A 26,885-nucleotide genomic window follows, 5' to 3' on the forward strand; every position below is an offset into this window, starting at 1 on the left:
CGGGGATAAAGGGACAAAATCAGACTTTGTTTATTTAAAAAAATACTTTACAGGAAGAAAAAAAAAAAAAAATTTTTTTTCTATGCATTCCGCTCGACTATTTTACAAAGGAATAGCTTAACAGTTTGACACTCTCGTACAGTCAGCTACCGGAGGAAATGCACCGCGGCAGAGGGTTCACACAGCGCTTACACCGCTCGTCGTAAAAACCTCGCAAAACACTTGCTAAATGTCAATAAATATACTAAGGCCGCACAAAGCAAACAGTCTTCCAGGCAATTGTACACGTCCTCTGTAGGCAAAGACCTTAGATAAATTAAAACCACAGAAAAAAAAAAATAATAATCTTAGCTGCCAATCCAAATCAAACCACAAAAACAGCAATACAGAACTCTCTTTACACGTTGTACAAAGAAACCAGAAGCATACGTATGCCTTCAGACGCAGTTCGGAGTGCCCCCGTGACGCTTCTTGGGGCCATGTGCTACGGCAGCCCAGGGCCGCCCTGCCCCGGGGGGCTTCTGGTGGGATTTGTGGCTGGACAGACGCAAGGACAGCACGCAGGGCTTCGGGGGGGAAGGTTGCTTTTCTGGGAGAAAAACCAAAATGCTCCTCTTGCACCCCTTAGACAGGCGAACGCCTACAAGCGCTTCGTGTTCCTAGGAAAGGCGGATTTCAGGAGTTTATCACTCAGTTGGTTGAGACCTGAAAATGGCAGGCCATGCCAGGAGGACTTTAACTTTTGTCTGTGGTAGAAGATCTGACAATTAGCATCGTCCAGGGGAACTAAACTGTAATGTGTAGATCTGACAGAGTACAGTACGGAGCCCTTTTTCTGTATGGCAAGATCTGAACCTACAAAAAAAGGTTATTATAAATCCCCTGAGAACACTCCAGTGAGTGTCCCACCTTCCTGGAAGAGAATGTGTCAAGTACCTGCACAGAACGACTTCTAGCATGGCTGAAGGAGAGAGGAAAGCGAAGATAACTGATATTTCATCTTTAAACTGTGTTCTGCTAGTTCACTTGTGCAACCGAGCCACTCCTCTTTATCCTGACAGTTGTTTTTATCAACAGCACTGTATTGAAAATAGAACCCTAAGCCTGTAGGCTTAGACAGAATACTTGGTCAAGGAGTAGTTGCCCCCAGTACAAAGCACGAGTGTTTTTCTAGATAGTTGCTGATGACGTAAGCTAAAAAGAAATTAGGCACAAACATCACAGGAGCCACATAAACGGAGAATTCATAGTTTATAGTAACTGAGCAGCACTGGTATTTATGAACTGTTCTGCATCTCTCCTGGTGGCACTCCTGAGATCTATTAAAACAACTCATGAAATATGCCAGTTTGATTATCTCTACATATAAGCTTTTTTATGAAATCTTAGAGAAATTCAAGCAGCTATTTAGTGTGAGATATATTCAGAAATAATTACTTTGACTTAACCAGAGATTTGTTTTGCTTGTACACTAAATGGTTTCAATGCATTACTTCATTTCTGAATAGCCATAGCTTAAAAAAAATAAATCAACATTCCACATATTATTGTGGAAAATGTTTGCATCTTTCACATCAAAGCATTGTTCTAACTATGCTCTATTGATTTCAGTGGAATTGAAGTGGTTCTAAAGTAATGGCTAGAAAGTTTGGCGACCAGCTTCATAAGCAATCTCTCCCATACTACACATCCAGATCTGAGGTGGAGTTTGAAAGCAGTACGTCATTTTGGTTAAAGCATAACAAAGTTGAGAATTTACTTTGGAAACAGTTTTTTATAAAGATTGTATACAGTTTGCTCCGCTCTTCCTCAGTCTTCCAAGCATGCTAGAACAGTATCAGCAACATTCAAGCCATTTGAAGGTACATTTCTATATTTAAATTTGATATTAGATAGATATCACATTAGTAATTGAACTGAATGTAAATAGCGCATGGTACTACAGATCACTTCCCTCCATCCAAAGAGATGCCAGAGCGTTTCTGTGGTATGTCAGGCTATAGGCACAGATTTCACTAAACCTAGAGATCCACAAGCAACGTGAGCCACTCTGGTCTCCTTCCTTTATCCATTTAAGAAATGTTATTAGAATTTACAGAGGGCTTCCAAATTGATTCCCCCTTCATTCTATTTCAGCTTTTAATATAAAGTAGACAATTTGCTGTATAGGGGCTCTTAAGTAGTTTATTGTGCCATTTAAGATGTTTGTGGAATCACTGAAGTAGCTGCAGATTTGTCCATTCCTGAGTGATTGTACAGTGCTGGCTGACAAAGAACACCCACCTTATTATGTACCTCTACTGACAGAACCGAAGAATAGCACATGTGAGAAGGAAAACGGGCACTTGGAAGACTAGCAGACTTCTTAAAGGAAAGAACACCCTTGGGTAATACAATCTTCAAATGTGAAGGATGAACTGAAACCACTATTGCCTGTGAGGAATTTTACTTTGCACAACCCTTAAAGCTATGAAATTCCTCTCAACATAAAAAGTGGAAAAAAACCACCAGAAAACAGACTGCTCGTTTATGAACCAGTCTGGATCATCTAGAATTTCTGCTAAGATTAAATTACACCCCTGCATGAATCACATTTTATCATAAAAGCTTTCCATTCTAACACCTTATTTACACAGATTACTAAACAAGTCACTACCACTTCAATCTGTAAGTTAGTTTTAAATTGAAATATTTCCTAGTCCTCATTTTTGTACCGAAGACAATACATACATACACATAAGGAGTAATACAGGTTCTAACTAATCACTGCAGTATCTTCTGATGATTATTTTTCTATCAGTTTAAAATAGTGACCTCTACATTGAGGTGCTAATATGTATATAAAAGCCTACACAAACAATATTGCACAAAGTAAGATTTATCGTAGAGTAACATATTTTAGAGACCCTTATAAAGAGAAGAGTAATAATTGATATTAAAAAGATGCATCCAGAACTAACACAGCATCTCTGCTTTTGTCTAGTCTAACATAGTGTTTCAAATCTTTCCTACCCCACTGAGGATCAGAACAAAGTTATCTGGATACAGCTTAACTTGCACCAAAACCCAACTTGTACTCTAAATGTGGGTAGGGGGAAGGGAGAGGGTGAGAGGGACAGGACTCTTCCTTTTGATGACTGGAAAGGGCAATAATAAATGGGGTAAGTGAAAGTCAAATACAGATTACACATTAACATTTAGAAATATTGAAAGATTGTTCAAGAACTGTTGATAGCTGACACTCTACGTATTTAGCACGTGCCACTGATTTTTCCACAGTACCTGGGCACCCAAAAGCTACACATGGAAACAGCAGTCCAATGCCATAATACTTTTTATTGTGAAACAGTAATACAGAACTTCCTAGAATAAGGACATTCTTGTTGTGTAAGTCAGTTACCAACTCAACGCTATTATATTAAGTGCATCAGTACAAGGGAAAGTGTGGTTCCATTGGACATATATTACGACCTGATCAAAACAAGCTGCCAAGTTGGTTAGCATTTTAAAGCCTTAAAGTGCTCAAAGATAGCAGTTTCCTCCATAAGACTACCAATAGATTCTCTGATTTTGACACTAGTATTAATCATGTTCCGGGAAGATGTACTTTGGAAGCAAAACCCTCACACCAAATACTAATAAGCAGTGCTATGAAAAGTGTTAGGTCAGTAAGTCATTGCATTTCAACAGGATCAGACACTTTCTTCAGTTAATTTTACAGATCACCTTTGTAGGAACTGTAAGAAATACAGATCAATTTCTAGAGCTTGTATATAAACCAACTTGTATATAAACCAACATGTCAACAACAGACATACCAAAAATTTCACAAAACATCAACAAAAGTGCTGTGCTTTCTCTTTTTTTAAGCAATTAAAATGAGATGGGAAAGTTCTTTGTAAGCCTTCTACAAAAACATCACTTTCTGGTGAAGAATAAAGTAAAAACAGGGAAATAACACTGACCAATACAGTTCAATCATTTTATGTTCCTGGAGGAATTTCATTCTGATTTTGAGGAGATATTCAATATCTCTTTACTGAAACAGAAAGAAGTGGTAGACCACTGTTACAGGTTGTACTAAGGGGTTAAAATACAACTTGAATTTTGCATAATCTGTGTAAAAAAGATATGCTTGACATTTTGGAATGTCACCTTTCTCTATAGAATTATAGGCAAGATTTCTCCAATAAAACATAAGCCAGTTATAAAACTATAACTTCACATCAAAATTTTAAAAAGTTGTTAAAAAATGTTTGATTATATACATATCACACAGAAGAGCCTGCATGACCCTGTGGATTGTGTTGCTGATTAGACTCTACTTTAAAAGCTGGAAGGGGCTGGGCCACCTGATGTGGTTGCACAAGTCCTGATATTGAAGAAACAGAGGAAGAAAGCACCCCTGTTGTAAGCTGCATTTCTGTACCTGGTTCTTCAGCCTCTATTTTTACACTCACACATTGTGATTCACCTTCTGACTCTGTCTTTCCAGGAACGCTACTGTTCAAGTTTGAATCGCTTTCTGTACTTTGAGAAGTCTCCCCCACAGGGTGATATTGTTTAAGTCTTATGTGCCAAGCTAAGCTGCAGACTGCTGACACTGTTTTGAACTGATGAATGACATTTCTAGGGATGAAGTAGATGTCATTGTCACACAACTGAATTCTAGCATAGCGAATGCCTTCCCGTCTCATTTGGTTTAGTTTGGCTTCATCCACCCATTGAACACACTGGGAGAAGGAAAGATGGTAAAGTTAGTGGTATACTCTGTTCAGGGTAAACAATTCAGTATCCACCTATTTTCAACACACTTTGTACCTCTATCAGAATGCAGCTATTCAAACAGGTAAGAGTTCATTTTTTAAAATTACATTAAAAAAATCCAATTCTCATTTATCTAATGTGTACATCTTTGAGAGGGTGACAAACAGCTGAAAACACTCTACAGTCATAGCTGAAAACAGTAGATTTGACATAAGGCTGCATTGTTTTGGCTGCCAGAACTGAGTTTAGATGCCTTCATATCCTAAGGCAACATCAGGGTATTAAAAAGACAGAAAGAGGCATACATGATTCTTAATCAATTTAAAATTGTTCCTATAGCATATACTTTCTAGACGCTGTTTGTTACTACTAGCTAGTACAGGGAGCTACCTACCCAGCAGGCTTCAGTACTTAGATACTGCATAGACCTCTTATTACCAACAGGAGGTAGAACAAACATAAACAAACCCAATGGAGAAAGAAAGAAAATGATTAACATTAAGTTAGCAATACCTCCACCCAGAAATAGTGCTGGGAGATAACAACCCAACCTGACTACACACAGTCCTGGGCAGCCTGCCCTAGCTGAACCTGCTTGCGCAGAGGGGCTGGACTTGATCTTAATATGTCACTTCCAACCTCAGTAAATCTGTGATTCTGTGAAAGATACCTGCCATTTCTTATCTTCAAAATTATTACTAAGCAATTGAAAATCCACACATTGTTGAAAAATTACTTAAAAGTATGAAACATTCCACAAGCATTATGTCGAGATGTGAGATGTCAAGATGCGAGATGAATGTTTAAAGGCATTGACACAGTATAAAAGCTGGCATTCCAGTCCCAATGGCAAGGTGCCTGCAGCAATCATTGCAACCCCTAGGACAAGTTAAAAAAAAAAAAGAAAGACCTTGTGGAAAAGTCACCTGAGACACCCATCAATAATTCCAAAGTGTATAGTTAAAACCTGGGTATCTGAGATAAAAACTGGAAAAGTAATTCCCATTGGACTCAACTACAAGTAAATACCTGCCAGAATCTATTATGCAAAAAAAAAGTTACTTTTATACTGGAGACATATCAGTGGTATATTTTTTCTCTACAGTATACTTTTTGTAATGCATTTATTCCAGATCAGTAGATTTTGCTCTGTGAGGGTTGCTGGTCTCAGGTTATTTCAGTCATCATAACTGTAAAACTAAGACACTGAGGTGAGACTGGCAGAAGAATACAAAGTGATTCACAGCACAGATCCCAGCTTGGTGGAAAGGAAACAAGGAAAATTGCTTAAGGGAGGCAAGAACTGAGAGCCACTGGGGATGCAGAAGGGCTGGCTATAGAGCAAATCTGAAAGCTATCAGAAGCTATCTCCAAAATACTAAGAATGAGCTGTCAGTAGGAAAGATTAAATACCTGTGACACTGGTGGTTCATGCAGGTCCAACTGAAGTCTCTGCACAACATCAGTGAAATCTTCAGCATGGAAACAAACCACATCTTTGGTTATACGAGGCTGGTCACTCCTAGAAAGAGATAATTACAGGAATTTTTAAACAACTTGACTTATAGATAATTGCTTCGTTGAACGAGCTGCTTCAGTTTTCTTCTGGACACGAAGTCTAATCACTCCTCAGTAAATATGCATGTTATTTAGGAAAGTAGGTATTATTTGTAGGTTTTTCTTTTTTTTTTTTTTCATTTTACTTTACTGATGCATGCACAACAGAAGTGATGATTTTTGTGGATAAATACTATACTGACATGTCAGACAAGGAGGTTCAAATTGCTGCTATACAAAAGTATCCTGTAAATTCTAGAAGTCAAAACTTACCTCAATTCTTCCATTGTACAATTATACAGAATAATCCTGATTAAAGAAATGTAACAATGCAGCACTTTGAAACTGTAATGACAATATTAGTCAGCTGTTTTTTGTCTAATGGCTGTGAATCGGTAAAGGAAGTTCTGGCAGCTTTTATTCATATGAAAATCTAATAATATTGCTAATGATGCTACCAAAATTCTACTGTAATTGTCCAAAATAACCATGAGAGTCTGTAGTTTCTACGCAAGATCAACAGCAATGCCTTAAGTACACAAAATGAAAAAGCATTGTAGCTATGAAGTTAATTACATCACTGATCTTCGATTACTGTTTACAAGAGTTGCATTAATATACCTGCTCAGGAAATGAACAATCACAGATGATGGTCCGGGCGTGGTATCTTGAGGCTTTTTTTTGTATGTCACTAAAATTTTCTGCAGACTGCTGTTACAACTTTTGTACTGCCTCAACAAGAGAGAAAATAATAGATACATAGCCTGTATTTCTCACCTCTAGACTGCATTTATTTCAGTACAGGCTTTAGACAATTTCTTTAATGAGGCTTGTTTTCCAACAAGTTTTCTTAAGAGAGAAAAATATTTAGACTTGCCCCCACCCATGGTAATAGTCCCATTTTGGTGGTACTTACCATTCCCCAAACTGCACAGCCTTCAGAACACCTACAGCAGCCGTACTCTGCCAGTCAAATCCTTGACCCACATGATCAGCGTGAGCCCTCGTTCGGTCTTCAAACAGAACCTCACGGGGCTCACTGGTCCGAGGTAGGTACTGGAGATTCTTTATTTCATTCATTGACCTATAACATGATTAAAAGGCATACTAAAAAATATGGCAGACTACTCAGAAAATAAATGTTTGTATTAAAATACTCCTAAAGTATTGTATACAGCAGGCTTCAAAATCAAAGACTGACTTTATCTAGGTATTGGACAATAAAAGATTGAATCAAATACAACTAAGTACAATTCAGGTTATGAGATCAAACTTCATAAAATAACAAATGCAATTGCTAAAAAAATATATATATTTTTTCCACCTGTGGTAAAAACATTCTTCCAGAAACTTAATGGCAAGTAAAATAGAGCTATTTTAACAGATACTAAATTATTTAATTATTTAGAAGTACCTCCAGAAATTCTGCTGGAAATTATGATTAAAATACGCTTCCAATTCTTAAGCTCCTAAAATTTCTACAGCACACTCTTTCTGAGAAAGATAGCAAGTTTATATATGTGCACCATATTATTTCCTGAGAAGGAAGACAGTATCACAACTGTTTTAGCACTAATATTAAAATCCAACTCTAATGGTGTAAAGGATCTGATATGTTTAAGAGCATTTCACCCACACAATTAGTTCTTTCCATGGAAGTTAGCTGAATAAGCATATCTCCTGAAGGACAATCAAAACAGGTGCCAGTATTAATGAAGCATTGATCAAGGACATATTATAATAAAAAGTGATGAAATAAAATAACCATCATAAATAACACATTTGGCGTAATTCTCTAGGCCAATTTTTAAAGAAAAATGAAAATGTAAAGCTTAAGCCTGTGAATTAGCCTTCTGAAAGAACTAATTATATATAAAATAGCAGTTTTGTTCTCAAATCTAAAGCATACGTAACTGCACTGTTTTTCCTTTAATACAGAAAAAAGCATTACCGGCGTCGCTTGAATGGTGATTTTGGCATATCAGCTGTTGGGATCATCTGCTCTCCTGGTCTCACCCACATTATGGGACCATCATCACTTTGTGACCTGCACTGAAGTCTGAGACTAGAAAGAGTACCCCAGGGCAAAGTCATCTAAGAAAACAGAGCACAAAGCACTGGATGAGATGGATATATTAAACAGTGTCTTCAGTAAAACTAGTTTGAACCTACTGTCAGAGAAATAGTATAAAAACTGACATTCTGAGAGGTAAAATATATTGCAAGCTCCCTTCACCTAACTTAGGTTTTAGGGAAGTAGATAAATGATTAGGTAGTGTGTGTATATATATGATAATAAACTCCACTTAATTTTTGAATTATTTCCAAAACTGTAGCAAGTCAGTTCAACACCTTTCATTTGGGCACAGGAAAGAACGTACCTCAATCTTCGGTAGTTCCAATGATAAACACATCAATGGAGAAAATATTTGTAAGGTTTCTAATTACTTTAAAATATATGAAACTTCATAATCATTTAAATATCTATAGGTCTTTAAAGAAAGCACCACAAGTTACTGCTTACTCTCAGAAATGGAGATTCTTCTAACATATCTAGAAATTCTGGGAAGTAGTCCCCAACTTCTTCATCAACAGCTCCAACAAGACTGATCTGCCGCATTGGTCCTGCTCTGTAGGTTCCACAGCAGTATGTTCGATTGACCTGAGTAGCCAGAAAGGAAAAAACACCACCACTTAAGTTTCAAGAGATTCATTTTTAATATAATGCGCTAGGCCATAGCCCAGTGTTCATACAAACCTACAACTATTTCATTAGAGATGGCTCTAGGAATATGCAAAGAGACTGTTTGGAACGTCCTTATCTGTAGGGTACCCCAGGAGAAAATAACTCCTGTTTAAATGACTGATAGCACATGATTCTATAGGTTGAATAATAGGAAGTTAGTATCTGACTAATTCAGGAACAACTCAACGCTTTCATGCTGACTTGAGAAAATTGCCATGTGAAGTTTCTTTGCAACTCAGTTTCCGTTTGCTGGTGAAAGACTATTTATCAGCACAGCTGAGTATTGCTTCTTCATTTCAAACTGTATACTACTGAAATATGTACATTCTTCATTTCAGTCGTGTCCTGAAGGTCTTCCCCTCTGACCAGTGAAAAATCCGTGTCCCCTGCAGGTAGTGGTTCTGACAATGTTGCGATAGCAATGAACTTCGGGACCTGAGAGGTCTAACCAGAAATCAGTGGTCAGGTGTACATTTCAGTGTTTATCTACAACAATCTTAAGATTACCATTTGTAACAACCTGCTGTCACACCTGTGACCAGAAACACCTTAATCTGTTTTTTGACATCCCATGCAGCAGTGTCCCACTTTCTCAGATCATCTGGATACTTTTCTTGCCAATTTCCCATTCCCAGAGGAGAACCAGCAGCAAGACTCCATCATTCTCTAGCCTTTTTGTATGGACTGCAGCTGTAATGTGCCACATTGCCACAGAGTACATTGTACGTAGATGCTGCAGCTATTCAGTCTTAAAAGATCACCAATTCTGCAATAATTAGTCTGTATTCTCAAATTCATCTGAACTCCAACTTTCCATTACCCTTCAGCAGCCTCCCTATATTCATCATATGGTTCCAGTGGTGAAAAGTTACAGCCTAGCACAGAGATGTGTATGAAGTAATTAGTTCTAAAGCACTGCGCTTAGTTTTTCAGACAATAAAACAAGTGTAGTTAAACTACTCCATGAAGTCATTAAAAATAAATTAGGATAGATTAATAAAGACTTAGAGCTACTGCTGCAATTTTATCCTGTAGCAGCAATCACAGATACTGGGAATAATTATAGGAGTTCAGTTCACTCCTTTTTCCAGGGTCTTTGTTTAGCTTTGTGTATAGCCAGTTGACAGTTCTGTAGTGATCAGACACATTGGTACTTCAATGAAAAGCTAAGGAGGAGCCAAAGATGATTTCATGTACAGCTTTATTCCTCAGCCCAAAGCTCCCTGCTATACCACATCACCTCTCCCTGCAGATACACAGCTTTATATCCACACTCCGGTCCTTAAACCAGTTAAATTTAACTGCCTGGTGCTATTGAAGTAAATGAGAAAGACTATTTCCAGCTGAGTTATGGTCTACTGTAATGACTTGAGGTTCACTAGTACTTCACAGGTGTTTGTCATGAAAGTCAAAATTAGTAAACACCACATGCAAGATTTTCCTTTAAAGAGTAGTGTTTCCAAAAGAGAAAACTAGGAGCTTTGACAGTACTTTTAATTTACTGGAATGAGATTCAAAAATAGACAATGAGAGTTAGAAAGAAGACACTAAAAATACTTTTAGGAAATCCCAGATTTCTGTTTAGTTTCAGTGTAAACACATGCTGTTTTTTAATTCTCAAGTGTTTATATTGCTTTAAGTTATTAAAAGCTACCTGCCAACTCATTGCAGTCCCAGCAGGCTGGGGTATTCATCTCAAGCACCTCAGTAGTCATCAGCATTAGATTTCAGCAGTTTAATATTGTCAAAAAATTCCCTAATATGTAGCTTTTCTCCCCTCAATTCCTTCAGAGCTGCACTAACACAATTCAGTGGTATTAGTATTTGTGGTCTTAACAATATGGACTACGCTAGGACCCTGCATACTAAGAAATGTGTTCATCACTGTCTGAAAGAACAGGCATTTAAATATTAGAACAAACAAGCCAGAGCCAATACAAGCAAAAAACACAGAGCACATTCAATGTTAAATATTTTAATATACAGAAATCAAAAATGATATAGTATAAATTCACATTGGAGTGATTTGCTTTAATTATTCAGTTTGCATTATTCTCACTGCCCTGAGAACAGAGAAATTCACCTTGCTAATGAACTAACCATTAGATTTCATGAAGTCTTCCAGATTCAAGACCTTACTTCGAATAGAAGACACCTCCTATTGATACTCATTTGTCTGAACGGGTACAAAACCAGTTGAACGTTGTACAAGCCAGCAGTCAAGTTAACTTCCAGTTAATTTGATTTCTTGACACAACACAGCATGGTTCAGTACAGCACATGAGTTCACACATACAAAAGGTTCACCTTAAAATTGAGGTGATTTACTTGAGCATCCTCAACTGACAATAAAATCAGCGTTAGAGCATACAATCTTCCTGTGACACGCTTAATCTGCAAAGGCATGATGTTCTATAACATAATTGTTTTGCATGTTTTCTCATACAGGAAGGTCCAGAAGTGTAACTTAAACAAATTGGTCATCCCTTAGTGCTGCCAAGGAATAGCCATAAGCCTGAGTTATCCTCGCTGTTCTCTGAAGCAGAGCATTTTAGCCACCTCTAAAGATAAGCTAGCTTGCAGGACTCGAGCTTTAGCAGAACTCATCTGCCATAGTTGAAGCCATCACGCATTTAAGTGCATCTTTAAACTATTACAGCATTGCCTATACTCTGAAGACTCGTGTTTCAGTTGTCTTAGAAGTGTGACAGCTATTTCCATATGTGCTTGTTCAGTGTGTGAACCACACTAACATACTTCAACTGGAGAAGATTAACCAGACATGCCAAAGCTGGGTTTCGAGAGGCATTTCAACCTAACTGAACCTAGTGTCATGACTCAAGTTTAGAGTACTTAAAATAGAATTGAAATACCAGCATACACTGTAACCCTGGGAAGCCTCTTATTCATTACCATACATTCCTCACATATATTTATAGTACAAACTATTCATGTTCACAAGACCAAGACATCCACCAGGAAAGAGTATTATTGTTAAATATCCAGTTGGCACCATTTAGCTATTTTAGGGGACCATCACATACACTCAAAGTAAATTAGAATGTAATCATTATGTCAGAGAACATGGTGTAAGTAATACAGAAGGCTTTGAAACCTAGCTTATAGACAAGCCTCACATCTGTATAGCACATGCAGAAATGTGCATCATGTAGAAGTGCTCTGCTGATAGCAGCTGTCTGTATGCTCATACAATGAGCTGATCTTGGAGCAATATGCACTCTGATGCAGCTGTCAGAGCAAGGAATTACTCAGTCCACAAAGTAGAAGCTGTTCTAAAGTAAGTGCTGCAGAGCTATCAATTGTCAAAGAAGCTCATAAGCTAAGTAGTGCAAGTACTAATTTAATGATTACTATGCTAAATGCTGGACACTATTAAAAGACACTGCAAGTCACCATACAGTAACTCTGTAAGGCAGTAACTGCTTTTCCAATGCAAAGCTAGCTTACAACTATTTGGTAATCTTCAGAGAGATCCAGACAGCCCACCACAAGCATTACAGTGTCAAAGTCTGTTGCTAAAGGACGTCTGTTCCAGCAGTGCTGAAGTGCAGTGGACTGTGGCATTCCAGATTTTTCCTTCCAAAGGACCAGTATTTGAGACCTTAACTTCATCTAAAGGCTTAGAAAGAAACATCGGTTTGAATCTGTTTTCAATCTAGACTGAGGGAGAAAAAAAATAATTCCATCTGCTACAAACTTACCTAAAGTGTAACACTGCTGCATATTCAAGACTTTCCCAAGCTTGATGACAGGAGTCCAGTGTAAGACTCCAGGATGAAAACCTCTTAAAGCTAGCTGTTAGTATTGTTACATCCATTTAAGTTACATGAGAGAACTTGACTCTTAGGACTAGCTTTCAGAGCTTAGTTTCTCTTCCCAAAACCAACGATGAAAAGGTTTTACTTCTACAGAATTTAAAGTAGTTTAAGCCTATACACTACCCTGATGTTCACAGTAAAGTGAAAGTCTTTTTCAATGAAAATTAGAAGCCATTCCACTCATCTCTCTGAAATTGGAAAGCAACTACCAAGTAACACCCTGCATCAGCTGCTGATGTTAAAAAAAAAAAAACTCATCTACTGTGCATGATATACTGAACCTGAAAGGCACTGTCACTGCAAATACTACAACTGCTTTTTCCTTCAATTGATCATTTTTTTTTGCTTTGCAATCTAACCAACTGTTAATACAGACTTGCCTATTGTTCGAACAGCATGGGTTCTTCCCAGCTCAGAAGATAAACCAGTACCTTGTAAGACCAGTAGAGATCTGTCTACAGGTCAGGGTTAGCAGTGTCTGAAATGTGATTCACTGTGCACACAAGAGAACTTTCAGCAGAAACAATCACAGTAGAAGTCCCAACATCATCTTTACCTGCTTAGGGAAAAATTGTGCCTCACCTATTTCAGGCCATCCCCACTCTGTATTAATGAAATTACTCAAACCCAGATGTTACACAACTTGCATGCCTTTAAGCTGTTCTTACCTGAGAGTGAAAATTTGAAATTGTTGTTGTTTCAATGTCCTTCTTGCCCAAAATTTCCATTTTCACTGGAGTGTTAGGAAAGTTAAAAGCAAAGTAATCCAGGAAGTCTGGTAAATAAGCAGCTGCTCCATGTACTATTGCTAAAGCATAGTAAGCTGCATTTTTATCATTTTCACTGAATGACAAAGCAAGGAACTCTTCTGCAAATCTCTCCATCTCCACTGGAGACAAAAATGAGAGTTCATCCATGTAAGCATGAAGGACCAGAGCGCCACCATTAGACTGATGTTCTTCATGAATGAAGTTACTAAATTTAGTGCCAGTTTTCAAGAAGCTGCTGCGAACAGAATGCTCCTGGTGCGTCACAAATGGTGTTTGTACTCCCTGGGGCACTCGGTACTCCTGCATACCCAAATTCAGTCTGCAGAGCTGCTCATCCTTAAGATACCTGAAGGATTCCTTGTTTATTTCTAAGTTATCACAATGTCCTTGAGACAAAGTCTCTTTGTCAATGCGAGTAAGTCCAGCACACACCGTCTGCACTTCTTTGTTGTACATCTTCAGGCGTTTTCCTCTCATATCTTCCCGGTGTTTCTTTTTCTTTTTTTTCTTTATCTTCTTCATTATAAGACTGTCAGCTCGCTGGGTTTTGCCATTTTCATCTTGAGTTTCTGGCAGCAATAGCAGAGAGGAGATTAGAGTTCTGCAATTCTAGCATATTCACACAAAATGAATGAAGACCTCACTTCCTAAGGCTATCTATTCCCACAAAGACTGACCAATGATAACACCTTGTCTTTTGGCTTACGAGACAATTATAGAATAAAAACATGCAGTACACCACTATTATGCAAGGAAGCTTTGAATTAAGAAAAACACACAAATTCAAGTTTAGTATTTTAGAAATATTTTGATTCGTAACAACTTCATTAGAATACCTTTAAAAGGAATGCTTATTTCAGAGCATCTAAATTAAGATGCATCATTAACTTCTGACATTTAAGGCAGTGAATGGGAAGAGGATAAACAACTATGCATAACATTCAGACTTTCCTTCCAGAATACCTCCCTGATTTTGGATCCAAAATATAGAAGCAAAGGAGAATGCTGCCAAAGATGTGCAAGCGTTATTAACATTTAGAAGAAAAAGAAACTTAGAGCAGTTCACTTTCTGGCAAAAAAAAATCTTTGACTACTGATCTTTCTTACTGAAGTTTAGAACTGATATTTCCAAGACACTGAGGATATTGCTAAACAAAATTAAGTTTCAAATCCAGCTGACACTTCTGATAAAGTAAAATATAAAGCTATTTGTAACAGCTAGTATCTGGTTTCACCAGAAAATTGTGCTGTGCATTAATACATAATCTTTTGTCTGACAACGTCCAAAAAAGGATTTTAACTGGTAGCACTACTCTCACAGCTCGCTTAGTCTGACAGTTACCAGGCTGCACAAGGCATGGCAGAAAGCAAAGTACATGGCAAAAAGAGGTCATTCGGACTGCAGAAGCCTATTAGACATACTAGTGATTAGATGTGTTTTTAAGTCTGCTCTACTCAACTGGCACCAGACTTCGCAGTTCTTCAAAAACTATCCCAAGGCATTCAGTCCTCAGTTAACAGCTTGCTGAAAGGCCCCCCGAGGGACCGCATACTGGCCTTTATCAGAACACAAGTATCAAAATATCACATCCATGTTTTCAGCCACCTTGTCCTAGCCTGTTTTACAGTTGACTATATAGTTAATTCAGAGCTAAAAACCCTACACTTTTTTTAGAGTTCAGTTTTTCCAAGTTAAAATACTGAAAGGTTAGGGCAACAAGTGCTAAGAATCAGTTCTGTCAAGCAACATGTAGCAGCTTAATTGATTATCTTTTAGTGTTAAGAAATAATTCACACAATGTAGCAAGTGACAGAGATGCAATCTGATGCTCAGCTGCTAAAAAGCTCAATTGTCAGAATTTTAATCTGCTCAAATCAAAGAACTGGTTTATGCCAATGATGCACATACTTAAGTGCCGCACTGCCGGGACCATTATGGGGATCAGAACAGCCAGCTGTTGACGTTAATAGCTGACTAGAACACACAACAGCTAAGCTTTCACCAGTTTCCCATGGCACAAAATCTTGTGCTAACAGTTTCCTTTCTTTGCCCACAAAGCGATACAATTTCTATTCCATCTTTATTCTCTTGCTCTAACTTGTAGTTAAAGAAAAAATTGTATTGCACTGATCTATGAGGAAAAGCTGTAATAAACACACATAGCTTCAAGTTATTTAGTTTAACCACGGTGTTTAACTGTGTCATTAATAATTTGGTCTCAGCACTCTTTACTTGAGATGGCTGACCTTCACAACAGCCTGCTGTAACGAACAGAATTACTCACGAAGCAAAGAAATAGTTGATTGCTTAATGCTAGCTTCGTACAACTGTCCTAGGACCTGAAATACAAGTTTTCCACAGGACTGCTGCTATGCCTGAGCTCTTACAGACAGCAAGTGTCCTTATTTTTCATTACAACCATGGAAACCTTGAGAAGAAAGGTTTCAGCTGAGACACCAAAACAACTGGTACAGTTCTTTGAACCAGCTTCCCTGGAAGTCTCAGAAGTGAAGCTTGCACAAGCTTACTCAGTCACTGAGCTACGACGTACAGATACTGCTTCGCTAGCTGCAACAAGCAGACTAACCACACAGGTGATCTTAGACCTGATGTGTCCAGAGAGTCCAAGTCCAAGCTGAAACTACAGAAGTTTCAAGTGTCCATAGGGCTGCTGGGAACACTTCCTTGCAGGTGTTTCTCAGTTAATTTTTAGATATTAAAGGTGTCTTATTTGAAGGATTTCTATTTATACTAATTATAGATATATTTTTTCAGAAGTCAGATAAGCTCAAGTTCTAATTAAGAATATCTTCCTGTTTGAAGATACTCCCTAATAACAGACTTAGCACCCTGAATTTTGGGGCATCCATCAAACACTAGTCCGTTTTCAGGATAAAAGCCACCCAGACCCCCTTCCACTGCAGCATCCTCTGAACACAACAGGGTCGCAGGATTAGTCAGAATAACCGCTGTATCAGAGGAAGCTTGACAGTGACATTTGGGGAATGCCTGACAGTCTTGATAGAAATACAGTTTTTACTTTAAAGAAGTGGAAAGACTCCAGCATTTCATATACCAAAAAAATCTCATCAGCAGACTACGGGTTCCCACAGCAAGGTAGAATAACAGCACTGCCAATAACAGCTCCTCTGAAGTTATCACACAACTGAACGCCCTAGTCACTATCACTATTAGCAACAAAAAAAAAAACACTGGAGATGTTTATTATTACCTGTGGCCAAAGATAAGAATATAAGCAAGAAACAGGCAGCTTGATTAGATTATACATTGAAATAGAAGTAGTGAAAGGAGAAAAATAGCTCCCTCCCAAAACCCACTCTATATGCAGTCTAGGACATATAATGAAAAGCTTCAGACTTTGTTAGCAAACAGCTTTCCTTTGCAAATCTGGAATTCAGATGGTAATTTTAATTACTGTTTAAGCCTTCATTAAAGAATGTCTTATTTGGTTATTGGCCTAGAACCGGCCCACAGAAGCATTCCCAGGCTAAGATGGCATACTCCTTGTACTCCTTCAGCTTTTATCAACGCTCATCAAGCTAAAATTTGAAGATTACATTCTAATAGCTTTGAGAGCTATTATTCAAAGACAGTGGTTTAGCAGCACTGAACAACAGCGAGAAGTGCGCTTCTGCATGATCACTTCGTCTTTATCAACCAAGCAGCTTTTATCTCTATCTCCACAACAGCTTTGCCCATTCTTCAGACAGCACTAGCAAGTTTATGCTACAGACCTAACCTTTGTAAGCACGTACGTTTTAGGTTTCTTTGGCACAAAACTTTCATCCATACTCCTGGAGCATAATCCAGGACATATTAACTTTATCGCAGTTGCTTCTGATCACGTTGTGTGCTCATACTAAGAGGCTTTCTGTGAAACACTTATCCTGCACTGTACTGAGAGAGAGAGACCTTAAATCTAGGTTCCTGTCTGAAAAACTGAAGCATTTATTTAATAAAAATAAAACCAGCAGCTTCTCGTTTCTAGTCTACATTAACGTAGGCACAGTAAGAAGGAAGCTTTACTATCTGAGCACTTGTGTTTTGAAGCTGCACCAAGGGCAGCTCTGCCCAGCAGCAGCATGACAGCAGGCTGGGAGCGCTCCCGATCCTCACACAGCACCTGCTTCTCAGCTCCCCCTGCATCGCTACCAGGGGAAACACGAAGGCTCCCGGAGCTCCGGCTGCACACACAGGCACGGAGCGAGCCCTCGGCGAGCAGCGCTGACAGAGCCTCTCCCCCTCAGCCCAGCCGGGACGGGGCCGCGGGGCCCTCACCGCCGGGCCCTGGGCTGCGAGCGGCCCCCTCCCCATCCCCGCTCACCTCTCTTGCTGGGCCTCCCGGCCGCACCATCCGCGGGGCTGCTCCGCCTCGCCTTCTGCGGCTGCCCCGCGGCCAGGCGGCCGGGCTCGGGGGCGACAGCGGCGGCGGGGCGATGCCGGTGGTGGTGGTGGCGCCGCTCCTCCAGCGCTGCGGGCGGCGGCGGGAGGCCGAGAGGGGAGAAGGCGAAGAGGCCGGCGGCGGGCAGGCCGGGCAGGGCGGCCGGGGGCAGCGGCTCCGCCGGGCCGGGCCCCGCCAGCAGCTGCTGGCTCAGCCGGGCCCGCTTACCGCCCCCCGTCGCCGCCGCTTCACCGGGAGGGCCCCGCCGCCGCCTCCCGGTGCCGCGCGGCCGGCCGGGCCGGTCCCCTGAGGGGAGCGGGGGCGGCTCCTCGGCGGCCCGGGACACGGCGCGCACCGCGGCGACCTGCGCGGCCATTTCACAGGCTCCCTCACACACATTTAAATGGCCCGAGCGCCAGCGGGCAGCGCGCAGGCGCGGCGCGGTGCACTCTGGGAGTTGTAGTTCGCGGCGGCTGTGCCGGGAAGCGTAGTCCGTCCTCCCGCGCAGGCGCGGGCCGCGGCTCGGCCGGCCCGCCGCCGAGCCAATGGCCGTTAACGGGAGGTGCGCGGGGAGGGGGCGGGGCTGCGCCTCAGGGGTGGTTCGGAAATGGCGCCCGCCGCCTCACGGGGATCGTGTGTGGGTTTTTCTCGCTGCAGTACAGTTCAGACCCACAAAGTACCAAAAAATAAAAATTAAAAAAAATCACACACACACACACACACAAAAAAAAAGTAATGTATTTTCAAATTAGTTTGACGTGTTGGCGTTATTTACTTGTCTGATCTTGCATTCAGGGCTTGATCTATGTGGAGGGGAGCATTTAATGCCGTGCAGGGTTGTTTGGTTGTGTGACTGACAACGGGACTTTAAAAGTTTGAAGTGTTTGTATAGAAGCAAAATACAGAAGAGTACGCTATCCCCAAGGGAAACGTAGAAAACTGCCTCTTGCTTCTCAGGTTTAAAGTTTTCCCTTAAAAGGTGTAAGCATCTGTTAAGGTGTATGAAAAGGCGCAATCAGCTGTTTGAGTACAATTCTTACGTATACACGAACATTTTCCTCTCCAGTTTCCAGCTTTTGGTCCCCGGGGGCTCCTTGCCTGCACCTGGGTTAAGGCGAGCAGGGCACGGGGCTTCTGTGTGATTTGGGGGTGTGTTAAGCAGCCCCTGGCTCTGCGGGAGCTGGTGGCACTGAGAGGGCTCTGCCTGCCCCCCAGGTGTGGGATTTGCTCTTTGTTGGTGTGGAGCAATCCCCCGTGGGGCTGTGCCTGGACAGGACTGTGCTGGGACCTGGGCCCTGCTTCCCCATGCCCCAAATATTAGGGTATTCAGGCATGGGGCGGTTGCCTGGGTCTCCCTGTGGGGACGGATCCTTTTCCTGCTTAGCTGGGGAAAAGGAAAGCAGTGGGGGAGGAAAGCAGTGGGGGATCTCTGCGGCTTCCTGAGGGGGGAAGCAGAGGCACCGGGCTCAGCAGTGCAGGATGTGGGGGAACGGCTCGGAGCTGCACCAGGGCAGCCTCAGCCTGAGCAACCAGCAGCAATTCCTCATGGTGAGAGCGGCCGGGTGCTGCTGGCTGCCATCAGCCCCCGCCTCATTAACAGACAGAGCCCTCATTAAAACGCTTTAACTGCCTGGCCCCAAAGCGCTCAGCTGATCTCCGAGGGTCCCCTTGGGGCTGTTTGGTTGCAACGAGGACCCTTGGGGGGGCAAGAGGGGGTTCAGTCCCCGGGGGGAGAAGCAGCCACAGGCCTGCATGGTGGCGAGGCTGGGTGCCACGGACTACACGTCCCGGCAGCCCTGCGGCCGGTGGCGGTTCCGCCACTGCCACCTGACCCTCACATGATCGCAGCGGGCGGCTGCGGGGCCGGCGATGGGGCACCGCGACCGCATGTTCAAGGTGCTGGTGGTGGGGGACGCCACGGTGGGGAAGACGTCGCTGGTGCAGCGCTACGCCAACGACAGCTTCAACCGACACTACAAATCCACCGTGGGAGGTGAGCCCCGGGGGGCCCACAGCCAGGAGCCGGCACCCTGGGGTCGGGGGCTGAGGCAGCAGAGGATGGGGAGAGCCCCGCAGCCTCCCTGCGGGCTCCCCACTGCCTCCTGCTTGGTCTATCCTGGAGATTTGGCCTCTATAAAGCGCAATGGGGCCCTCATGGAATGTGTCCTGTGTTTGGCTCTGGGCCCCGGGCTGCAGGGAGGATGCTGAGGGGCTGGGATGTGTTCAGAGAGCAGCGAGAGAAGCTGCTGGGAAAGGGGAGCAGGGAGTGGGGCTGGGGGGCAGGGGGTATTTGGGCTGGAGGCTGAGGGCAGGGCATGTCACTCCTACAGCTGCCTGCAGGGAGGCTGCAGCAACAGGGCAGGCTCTTTTCTCAGCTGACAGGAGATAGGATGCGAGGTAATGGCCTCAGGTTGTGCCAGGGGAGGTTTAGTGTGGGTGTCAGAAGAATTTCCTTGCAGAAAGGCACCGGGACGGGCTGCCCGGGGTGCTGGTGGCACCCCCACCCCAGAGGGTGTTTCAGGGGTGCATGGATGTGGCACCAAGGGATGTGGCTTAGTGGTGGACCCAGTACTGTCAGGTGCTGGTTGGACTTGAGGCATTTTAAGGCTCTTTTCCAACCTAAAAGATGCTGCGACCATTGTGTTTGTTTCTGTTCAGCATCCCTTGCTGGTAGGCTGTAGTGGGAAGCTCGCCCCTCTGCTTCCCTGCAGAAATGGAAACCCTGCAAGGACTTGTGACACAAAATCTGCCCCTCTGTTTCACTGCGTTTTGCAGCAGAGGTTCAAAACCCCACATTTTGCAGCAGAGATCCAAAATACTGCGTTTTGCAGCAGGTCCCAGCCACAGCTCCTGCTGTGCTCCCGCTGCAGTGGCACCCCGTGGTCCGTCCGTGCAGGCTCGGGGTTCCCATCCTGCCTGCCCTGGGAGCAGCCACCCCAAAGAGCCAGCCTGAGATTGCTGCCTTGGCTCCTCAGCGCCTTGTTTCAGCTTATTGAGCCCCGTGAAGTCACTGCTCTGAGGGGGAGCACCTGGAAAGATGATGTGGGAAACACCAGCTCTGTAACAAGGAGGCTGGGAACGAGCCTGAGTTGTTCTTTGTTTAACGTGAGTGTAAATGAGGAACCTCCAAGGAGCAGGTGCTGGAGCTTTACCCCGTGAACCTCTCCGAGGACCCAGAATAGCGGGGGCTGTTTAAAATGTATTCATTAATCCAGAGGGGATTAATTAGTCAGAAGTTGAAAATGCCAGAGAGCTGCAGCCCAGAGGGGCAGCAAAGTGCAGAGCGCTTGGGGTTGTGCCTGCGCTCCCAGCAGTAAGCTGCAGGAGTTTTTATGCCTGCTTTTTTATTTTTTTAATGAGGTCCGAGCTTCAAAACATTCCAGGCCTGCTGAGCATGGACAACAGCATTGCTGGGCAGTTTCCTCCTGCAGTGAAAACCCGATGCGTCAGAATCTGAGCAAAGTGCAGTGGTTTCCCTTTCTGCTCCCTGTGTTTAAGGATGAGCTGCAGGTTGTGGTGAGCAGCACACGGGAAGGAAACACCAGGCTCCATGTACCTACCAGCACCTGAATGGTTTAGGCAGTGCAGAAAAAACAGACAACTGCCACAAATCCAGCATTTCACTGGTGTTTTTTTGAGTTTCCTGTAAGATTATGAATTTTAAAAGGGGGCATGGTGCATGGTTAGCTCTGATTCTTTCACTTCAAAGTCCTGCTGGTGCGGGTGCTGGTCCAGTGCGAGCTGCCACAACTGGGACAGTGCCACTGGGAGGTGGCAAGAGGCTGTGGAGGAACAAGTCCCGCAGTGCAGAATGCCCCTAATGAGCTTTCCTTTCTTTTTGGGGGTTCTCCAGTGGATTTTGCTCTGAAGGTGGTCCAGTGGTCAGAGTCGGAGACAGTGCGACTTCAGCTCTGGGACATTGCAGGTACGTCACGCGAACCACGAAGCTGTTCAGGAGTCAATTTAAAGCCCTTGAGTGCTTGGCTTTTTTATTTATTGTTATTATTATTATTTTCCCCCAGTAGGAGTCTGCTGCAAACATAAATCCTAAAAGCCCGTGGATTCAAGGGACAGGACTGGTTTGCAGTGCTGTCTCTAGTTTGCAGCAGTAGTTTTAATATTTAACCAAAAACTCATCTGCAAAGAACACAGCAGCACAGGGGATAAATTCTATCAAGCCTTTCTTTGCAATTGCAAAGGCACAGCAGATGAATGGGGGGAGAGCTGATCTGTAACCAAGTGCATAACCTCCCAGCTCCGAGTCTGGTGTGCAAATTCTGATTTGTGGCGTGGCAGCCGGGCCCAATTCCCACGTCTCAGTGTGTGTAACCCCACTGAAGTCGCTCTGGTTTCGCTGCCAGAACCAGAGGGGCCCGGGCAGTCGCTCTCTGGCTGCTCAGTGACCTGTGCGAGCAGGGCTGGGGGTTTCCTTGGGAACAGGCGTCCCCCCTGGAGCAGCAGCGCCCAGCGAGCAGCAGTCATGGAAACAGGACGCCGTGCTGAGCCAGGGTGGCCGGCCTGGGTCAGCAGTGGGGCATCTTTGGGGGGCTTTTGGGGTGGGCCAGCCGTGCAGCCCGCTCAGCCATCCTCAGCTGCCCTAGTGCCAGAGGGCAAAGGCCAGGTCAGTGCCGTAGTGGCTCGAAAATGGCACCTCTGGATGCAGGGCGGCGAGGAAAACGGGGCTGTGCGTGCCTGCTTTTTCGCTGTTCAGGCGTGCGCGTCAGGAATCTCTAAAAAGAAAACAGGAAGGAGAAGTTTGCTGCACGAGGATTGCAGCAAGAAACTGATTTCGATTGCAGTCCCCAAAAGGCATTTAAGATTTGGAAGGCAGAGCGGCCACCCTCGTCCAGGGGCTGCGCATCCAGGGGATGTGAAATTTTAATGTAGGTTGTTACACTGGGAGTCGGGCAGAACATTTCTGGGACACCTGAGTGGCTGGGTCGGGGTTAGGAGCTCCCAGTTTGTCCCAGTTCCCTGCACTGCTGAGGCACTGAGGCAGGATGCATCTCAGTGCCTGTATCCTCGTTATGTAGTGGAGGTAGACGATGTCAGCTGAGGAAATGCGGTACCCTCATGGGCAGGCAATTTCCATGAATAAATCTAAAAAACAGTAACTTCTGGGGGGATTTTTCTTTTCCTTTTGATCCTGAAGGGCAGGAACGCTTCACGTCAATGACGCGGCTGTACTACAGGGAGGCGTCCGCCTGCATCATCATGTTCGATGTCACCAACGTCAGCACCTTCAGCAACAGCCAGAAGTGGAAGCAGGACCTGGACAGCAAGCTGACGCTGCCAGACGGGAGCCCCGTGCCCTGCCTGCTGCTGGCTAACAAAGTGAGCAGCTCGAGACACGCTCTGTGTGTGTACACGTGGACCTGGGCTTTCCCAGCTGCAGGAGATGCCTCCACTGCTAAGCCTTGCCCTGTGCTGTACCACAGCCTGTGGGCTTTTTAATCCTTTCCTTAATGTCTTTGGAATTTTCTTTCTTTACCTAGGAGGGTGGTAGGACCTAAGGCTGGATGGCACTTAGGAGGTGTTAGCACTTGCTTTGTCCTAGGATGCTTCTTTTGCTGCTGGAGCTAGAGATCAGTACCTTGGGCACTGAAAGCTTTTCTTCTGCTTTCTTGGTCTTTAACTTGCCTGGGGAATTTTTGTGGGAGGAACTTGAGCTGCCACAGCAATGGCTACTTTTCCTTTGGGTGCAGTGTCAGGTTTCGCCGTGCAGAATGGGTGCTGTCTTTCAGTGATTTATTTCTTGTTCATTTAAAAAGTACCTTTCTGTTCCTCGCGTGCCAGCGTTGGCTCAGCAGCCATTCCCAGATTCAGTTTGAGACTTGCCTGCTTTGAGAGAGTCTAAAATTGGAGACGAATCAAAAACATGCAAGGTGGGTGGGAGAATGGCTTTTCTTCTCCACTTCTTCACAAGCAATGAACTGTGATAGCAATTTTACAGTAACGTTTGTGCCTGCATGAAGCCGTGTGACTGCACGGGCTGCACTCCCACCAACACAAGCTCCCCTGGGACAGGTTTCCTCACTCTCTTCGTGCTGCCCACTGACATCCATGGGATTGCCTCGGTGGCACCACAGTACTAAAATCCCCTTGGTGCTGCTAGGCCTGGCAGATTTTGGATGAGTGACAGTGCTTTCTTGTCCTGTTCTAGAGGAACCTCCATTCCATGCGTGCTTGGCTGAGGTGTGGCAGCATCTGAGATGAGATAAATGTACTGCTGCTTGCAACATCCCATTAAGAACCTTGCCCTAGGAACGCTCAGATTGTGATCTCGGAGATGCGCGGGGCTGAGCCCTCCTGCTGCCTCCACACAGGCACTGCTGGGGTGAGGGGAGAGGTTCCCCTCCCAGCTTAAAAATTAAAAGGCTGAAACTTAAAATGTCTGACTCTCCTTTTGCAGTGTGACCTTTCCCCGTGGGCAGTGACGAGAGAAGAAGTGGATCGCTTCAGCAAAGAAAATGGCTTTTCTGGCTGGGTGGAGACGTCTGTCAAGGAAAACAAGAACATTAATGAGTCCATGAGGTAGGCACAATGCCTCGTGGAGCATCTCAAGAGTTAATTCCCTCTCTCAGACACCGCCATCTGAGGTGAGGGGAGATGCTGTCAGGCAGTAACAAATGGCAGCAATAACTCGCAAGTAAATCTCCTGGAGGGAAACTGAATTCTAAAAGGTCAGAAGTTCTTCTGTCCCTGGTTAAGCTCAGGCATGCTTTTGGGAACAGAAATGCTTTAATCGGTACCAGGGATGGGTTTTTCCCATATGCTGCCTTCTTCCAGGAGGATGGGGCTTCTGGTGCAAATATATTAGAAATTCTTTTGTGATGCACTAATCCGAGAGAAGATTTTGCTTGTTCTGAAAGGTGAGAGGCAGCAGCTCTGGGCATTCGCACCGTACCTCAGGTAGGTAACTGGTTGCAGTGTCCCAGTCCTCAGGCCTCAGTATGGTCACTGCAGCCTCCTGGTGCTGCCAGGAAATGGCAGTGGAGCTGCTGTCAGTGCGGATCAGGCTCCTTAACCTCACTCTTCAGTCCTTCAAGTTCTGGAATTGTGTGTTCTCCTAGAAGGAGTTATTTCTCTTTATTTTATTCTATTTTATTTTTTGTATTGCCTCAAAACTGTGTGGCCCAATGCTGCTTGGATAAGAAAATAACCAAAGTCACATGTGTTTGTCTTCTAGAGTCCTGATTGAAAAGATGATGTCTTCGTCCACCCGTGATGGAAGTTCCTCCGCTTCTGGGAGCGGGGATTACATTAACATAAAGGAGGCATCCCCACCAGGCTGGGCTTGCTGTTAGGTGCACTGACTACACCATCTGCTTGGGTCTAGCAGCAATGTCCTTTTATTCTTTTTTGTATTTTTTATTTTATTTTTTCAAAGCAGCTATCTTTTTTTTTTTTTTTTTTTTTTTTTTTAACATGGTAGTGAACTGTCTTCTCCTTAGTGCATATTCATGCTCGGTAAAGCATTGCTGCAATGACTGGGAGTGAGAAGTGGAAAAAGGCTGAGAACAGGATTCCTTTCTTCTCGTGCAGCAGCGACTGGAAGCTCTGCTGCTAGTCATGTAGCACAGCCTGTGTTCGAGCACATGGCTTGGATTAATACTTTTTATGTTTCGAGCACTTATCTTCATCTTCTCACATGTGACGACCTGTCCCGGGCAGGATGAAGGATGTGGGAAGTCTATTTTTAATATCACTGCACCTTTTGTTCCCCACAGCCCGCACCCACCATACACAGTGGCACCACTCCAAAGCCTCACAGTGCCCTTTATGTCAAGCACACGATGTTCACGCAGTCTCTCTGTGCCCGTGGATCCCCAGTGTGGGATCGCAGCAAACTCCTTACTTCATGCTGCGGAACCATGGACCTGTGCTGGCACGTCGCGGAGAGACCAACGCACCCCAGCCTTGTCACCAACTGTCCTTAAGATGTGAAGCCAGCTGTGGGTTATGACTGTGTCCCACTTTACGAGCCGTGTAAAAATAACTGGTGTGCGAATCGAGAATTCATGCAGCACGGCCCTTGCTCACATGTACACCGACCGGGGGGCGTAGAGCACAGACCCCGACTTTGTGCCAAGAATTGCCCGGTTGCCTTCTGTTCGTTCATTCTCCCTCACCCTCTGTCCAGCACAATCCTACGTATTCTGTTCTGCTGCCACTTTATTAGGGCACTGAGAGCTGAATGAGGAATAGGTTGTAAACTCCTTTGTATGACAGAACAACAGTTCTTTTCACTTTTAGAACACCCTGTATCCTACAATCTCGAATAGCTTTGCAATTGCTGATGAATTGCCTTCCCACAATTATTCTGTAGCGATGAGTGAGTTTGGTAGCAGGGATGGTGCTGGAAACACAGCTCTCTGAAAGCCCACCTGCTGGTTTTAGTGGTCCAAAGGGGAAGTGAAGGAGAAGACTTTGCAGGGCAAAAGGAAATGAAGAGACCTGCTCCCTACTTGCCTTTTGATGCCTGCTTTTCCTAGCACGTCCCCTAGGTATTTGCTGTTGTTGAGAACGGTTCTGGCCAACAACAACAACAACAAAAATGGGTAAAAGCACTCTAGATAGTTATCTTAGAGGAGTTATTAGGAACCTCAGTCTGCAAGGCTGTTGTTACGTAGCATTGTATGCACTTTATGTAAGCGTGCTATGCCACAGAATTGTCTTGCCTGGGTTTTGGGTTAGGATTTAAACAAGTGCTCTTCAATAATGTTTTCCCTTCCCTAGCAGTTTAAATAAGCAGAGTGCTGAGAGAGGAAAATATTGGAAGACTTTCCTTCCAGAGCACAAT

General features: G+C 43.7%; 2 protein-coding genes across 2 annotated transcripts; one reads left to right on the forward strand and one right to left on the reverse strand.

Annotated features, from left to right (window-relative positions):
• Positions 1–18: 18 nt before the first annotated feature.
• RSBN1 (round spermatid basic protein 1) lies at positions 19–18,466 on the reverse strand. The gene is made up of 7 exons (XM_084301896.1): positions 18,026–18,466; positions 13,578–14,248; positions 8,849–8,986; positions 8,276–8,418; positions 7,241–7,408; positions 6,181–6,289; positions 19–4,733 (listed from the first exon to the last, which is right to left on the reverse strand). The coding sequence occupies exons 1-7, from the start codon at positions 18,456–18,458 to the stop codon at positions 4,272–4,274; spliced, it is 2,124 nt and encodes a 707-aa protein (XP_084158022.1). The 5' UTR covers positions 18,459–18,466; the 3' UTR covers positions 19–4,271.
• Positions 18,467–19,947: 1,481 nt separating this feature from the next.
• On the forward strand, positions 19,948–25,469 carry RAB29 (RAB29, member RAS oncogene family). Its single transcript, XM_084301808.1, has 5 exons — positions 19,948–20,075; positions 21,936–22,007; positions 23,235–23,416; positions 24,495–24,616; positions 25,272–25,469. The coding sequence occupies exons 1-5, from the start codon at positions 19,952–19,954 to the stop codon at positions 25,387–25,389; spliced, it is 618 nt and encodes a 205-aa protein (XP_084157934.1). The 5' UTR covers positions 19,948–19,951; the 3' UTR covers positions 25,390–25,469.
• Positions 25,470–26,885: the final 1,416 nt, after the last annotated feature.

The sequence above is a fragment of the Netta rufina genome (genome assembly GCF_964035555.1).
Source record: "Netta rufina genome assembly, chromosome: 26".
Taxonomy (NCBI): Eukaryota; Metazoa; Chordata; class Aves; order Anseriformes; family Anatidae; genus Netta; species Netta rufina.

Coding starts and splice junctions, on each gene's coding strand:
- RAB29 (XM_084301808.1), top strand. CDS start 19,952: ATGGGGCACCGCGACCGCATGTTCAAGGTGCTGGTGGTGGGGGACGCC. Junction 20,076..21,935: donor CTACAAATCCACCGTGGGAG/GTGAGCCCCGGG, acceptor GGGGTTCTCCAG/TGGATTTTGCTCTGAAGGTG. Junction 22,008..23,234: donor TCAGCTCTGGGACATTGCAG/GTACGTCACGCG, acceptor TTGATCCTGAAG/GGCAGGAACGCTTCACGTCA.
- RSBN1 (XM_084301896.1), bottom strand. CDS start 18,458: ATGGCCGCGCAGGTCGCCGCGGTGCGCGCCGTGTCCCGGGCCGCCGAG. Junction 14,249..18,025: donor CGGGAGGCCCAGCAAGAGAG/GTGAGCGGGGAT, acceptor TATTGCTGCCAG/AAACTCAAGATGAAAATGGC. Junction 7,409..8,275: donor TCACCATTCAAGCGACGCCG/GTAATGCTTTTT, acceptor ATCATGTTATAG/GTCAATGAATGAAATAAAGA.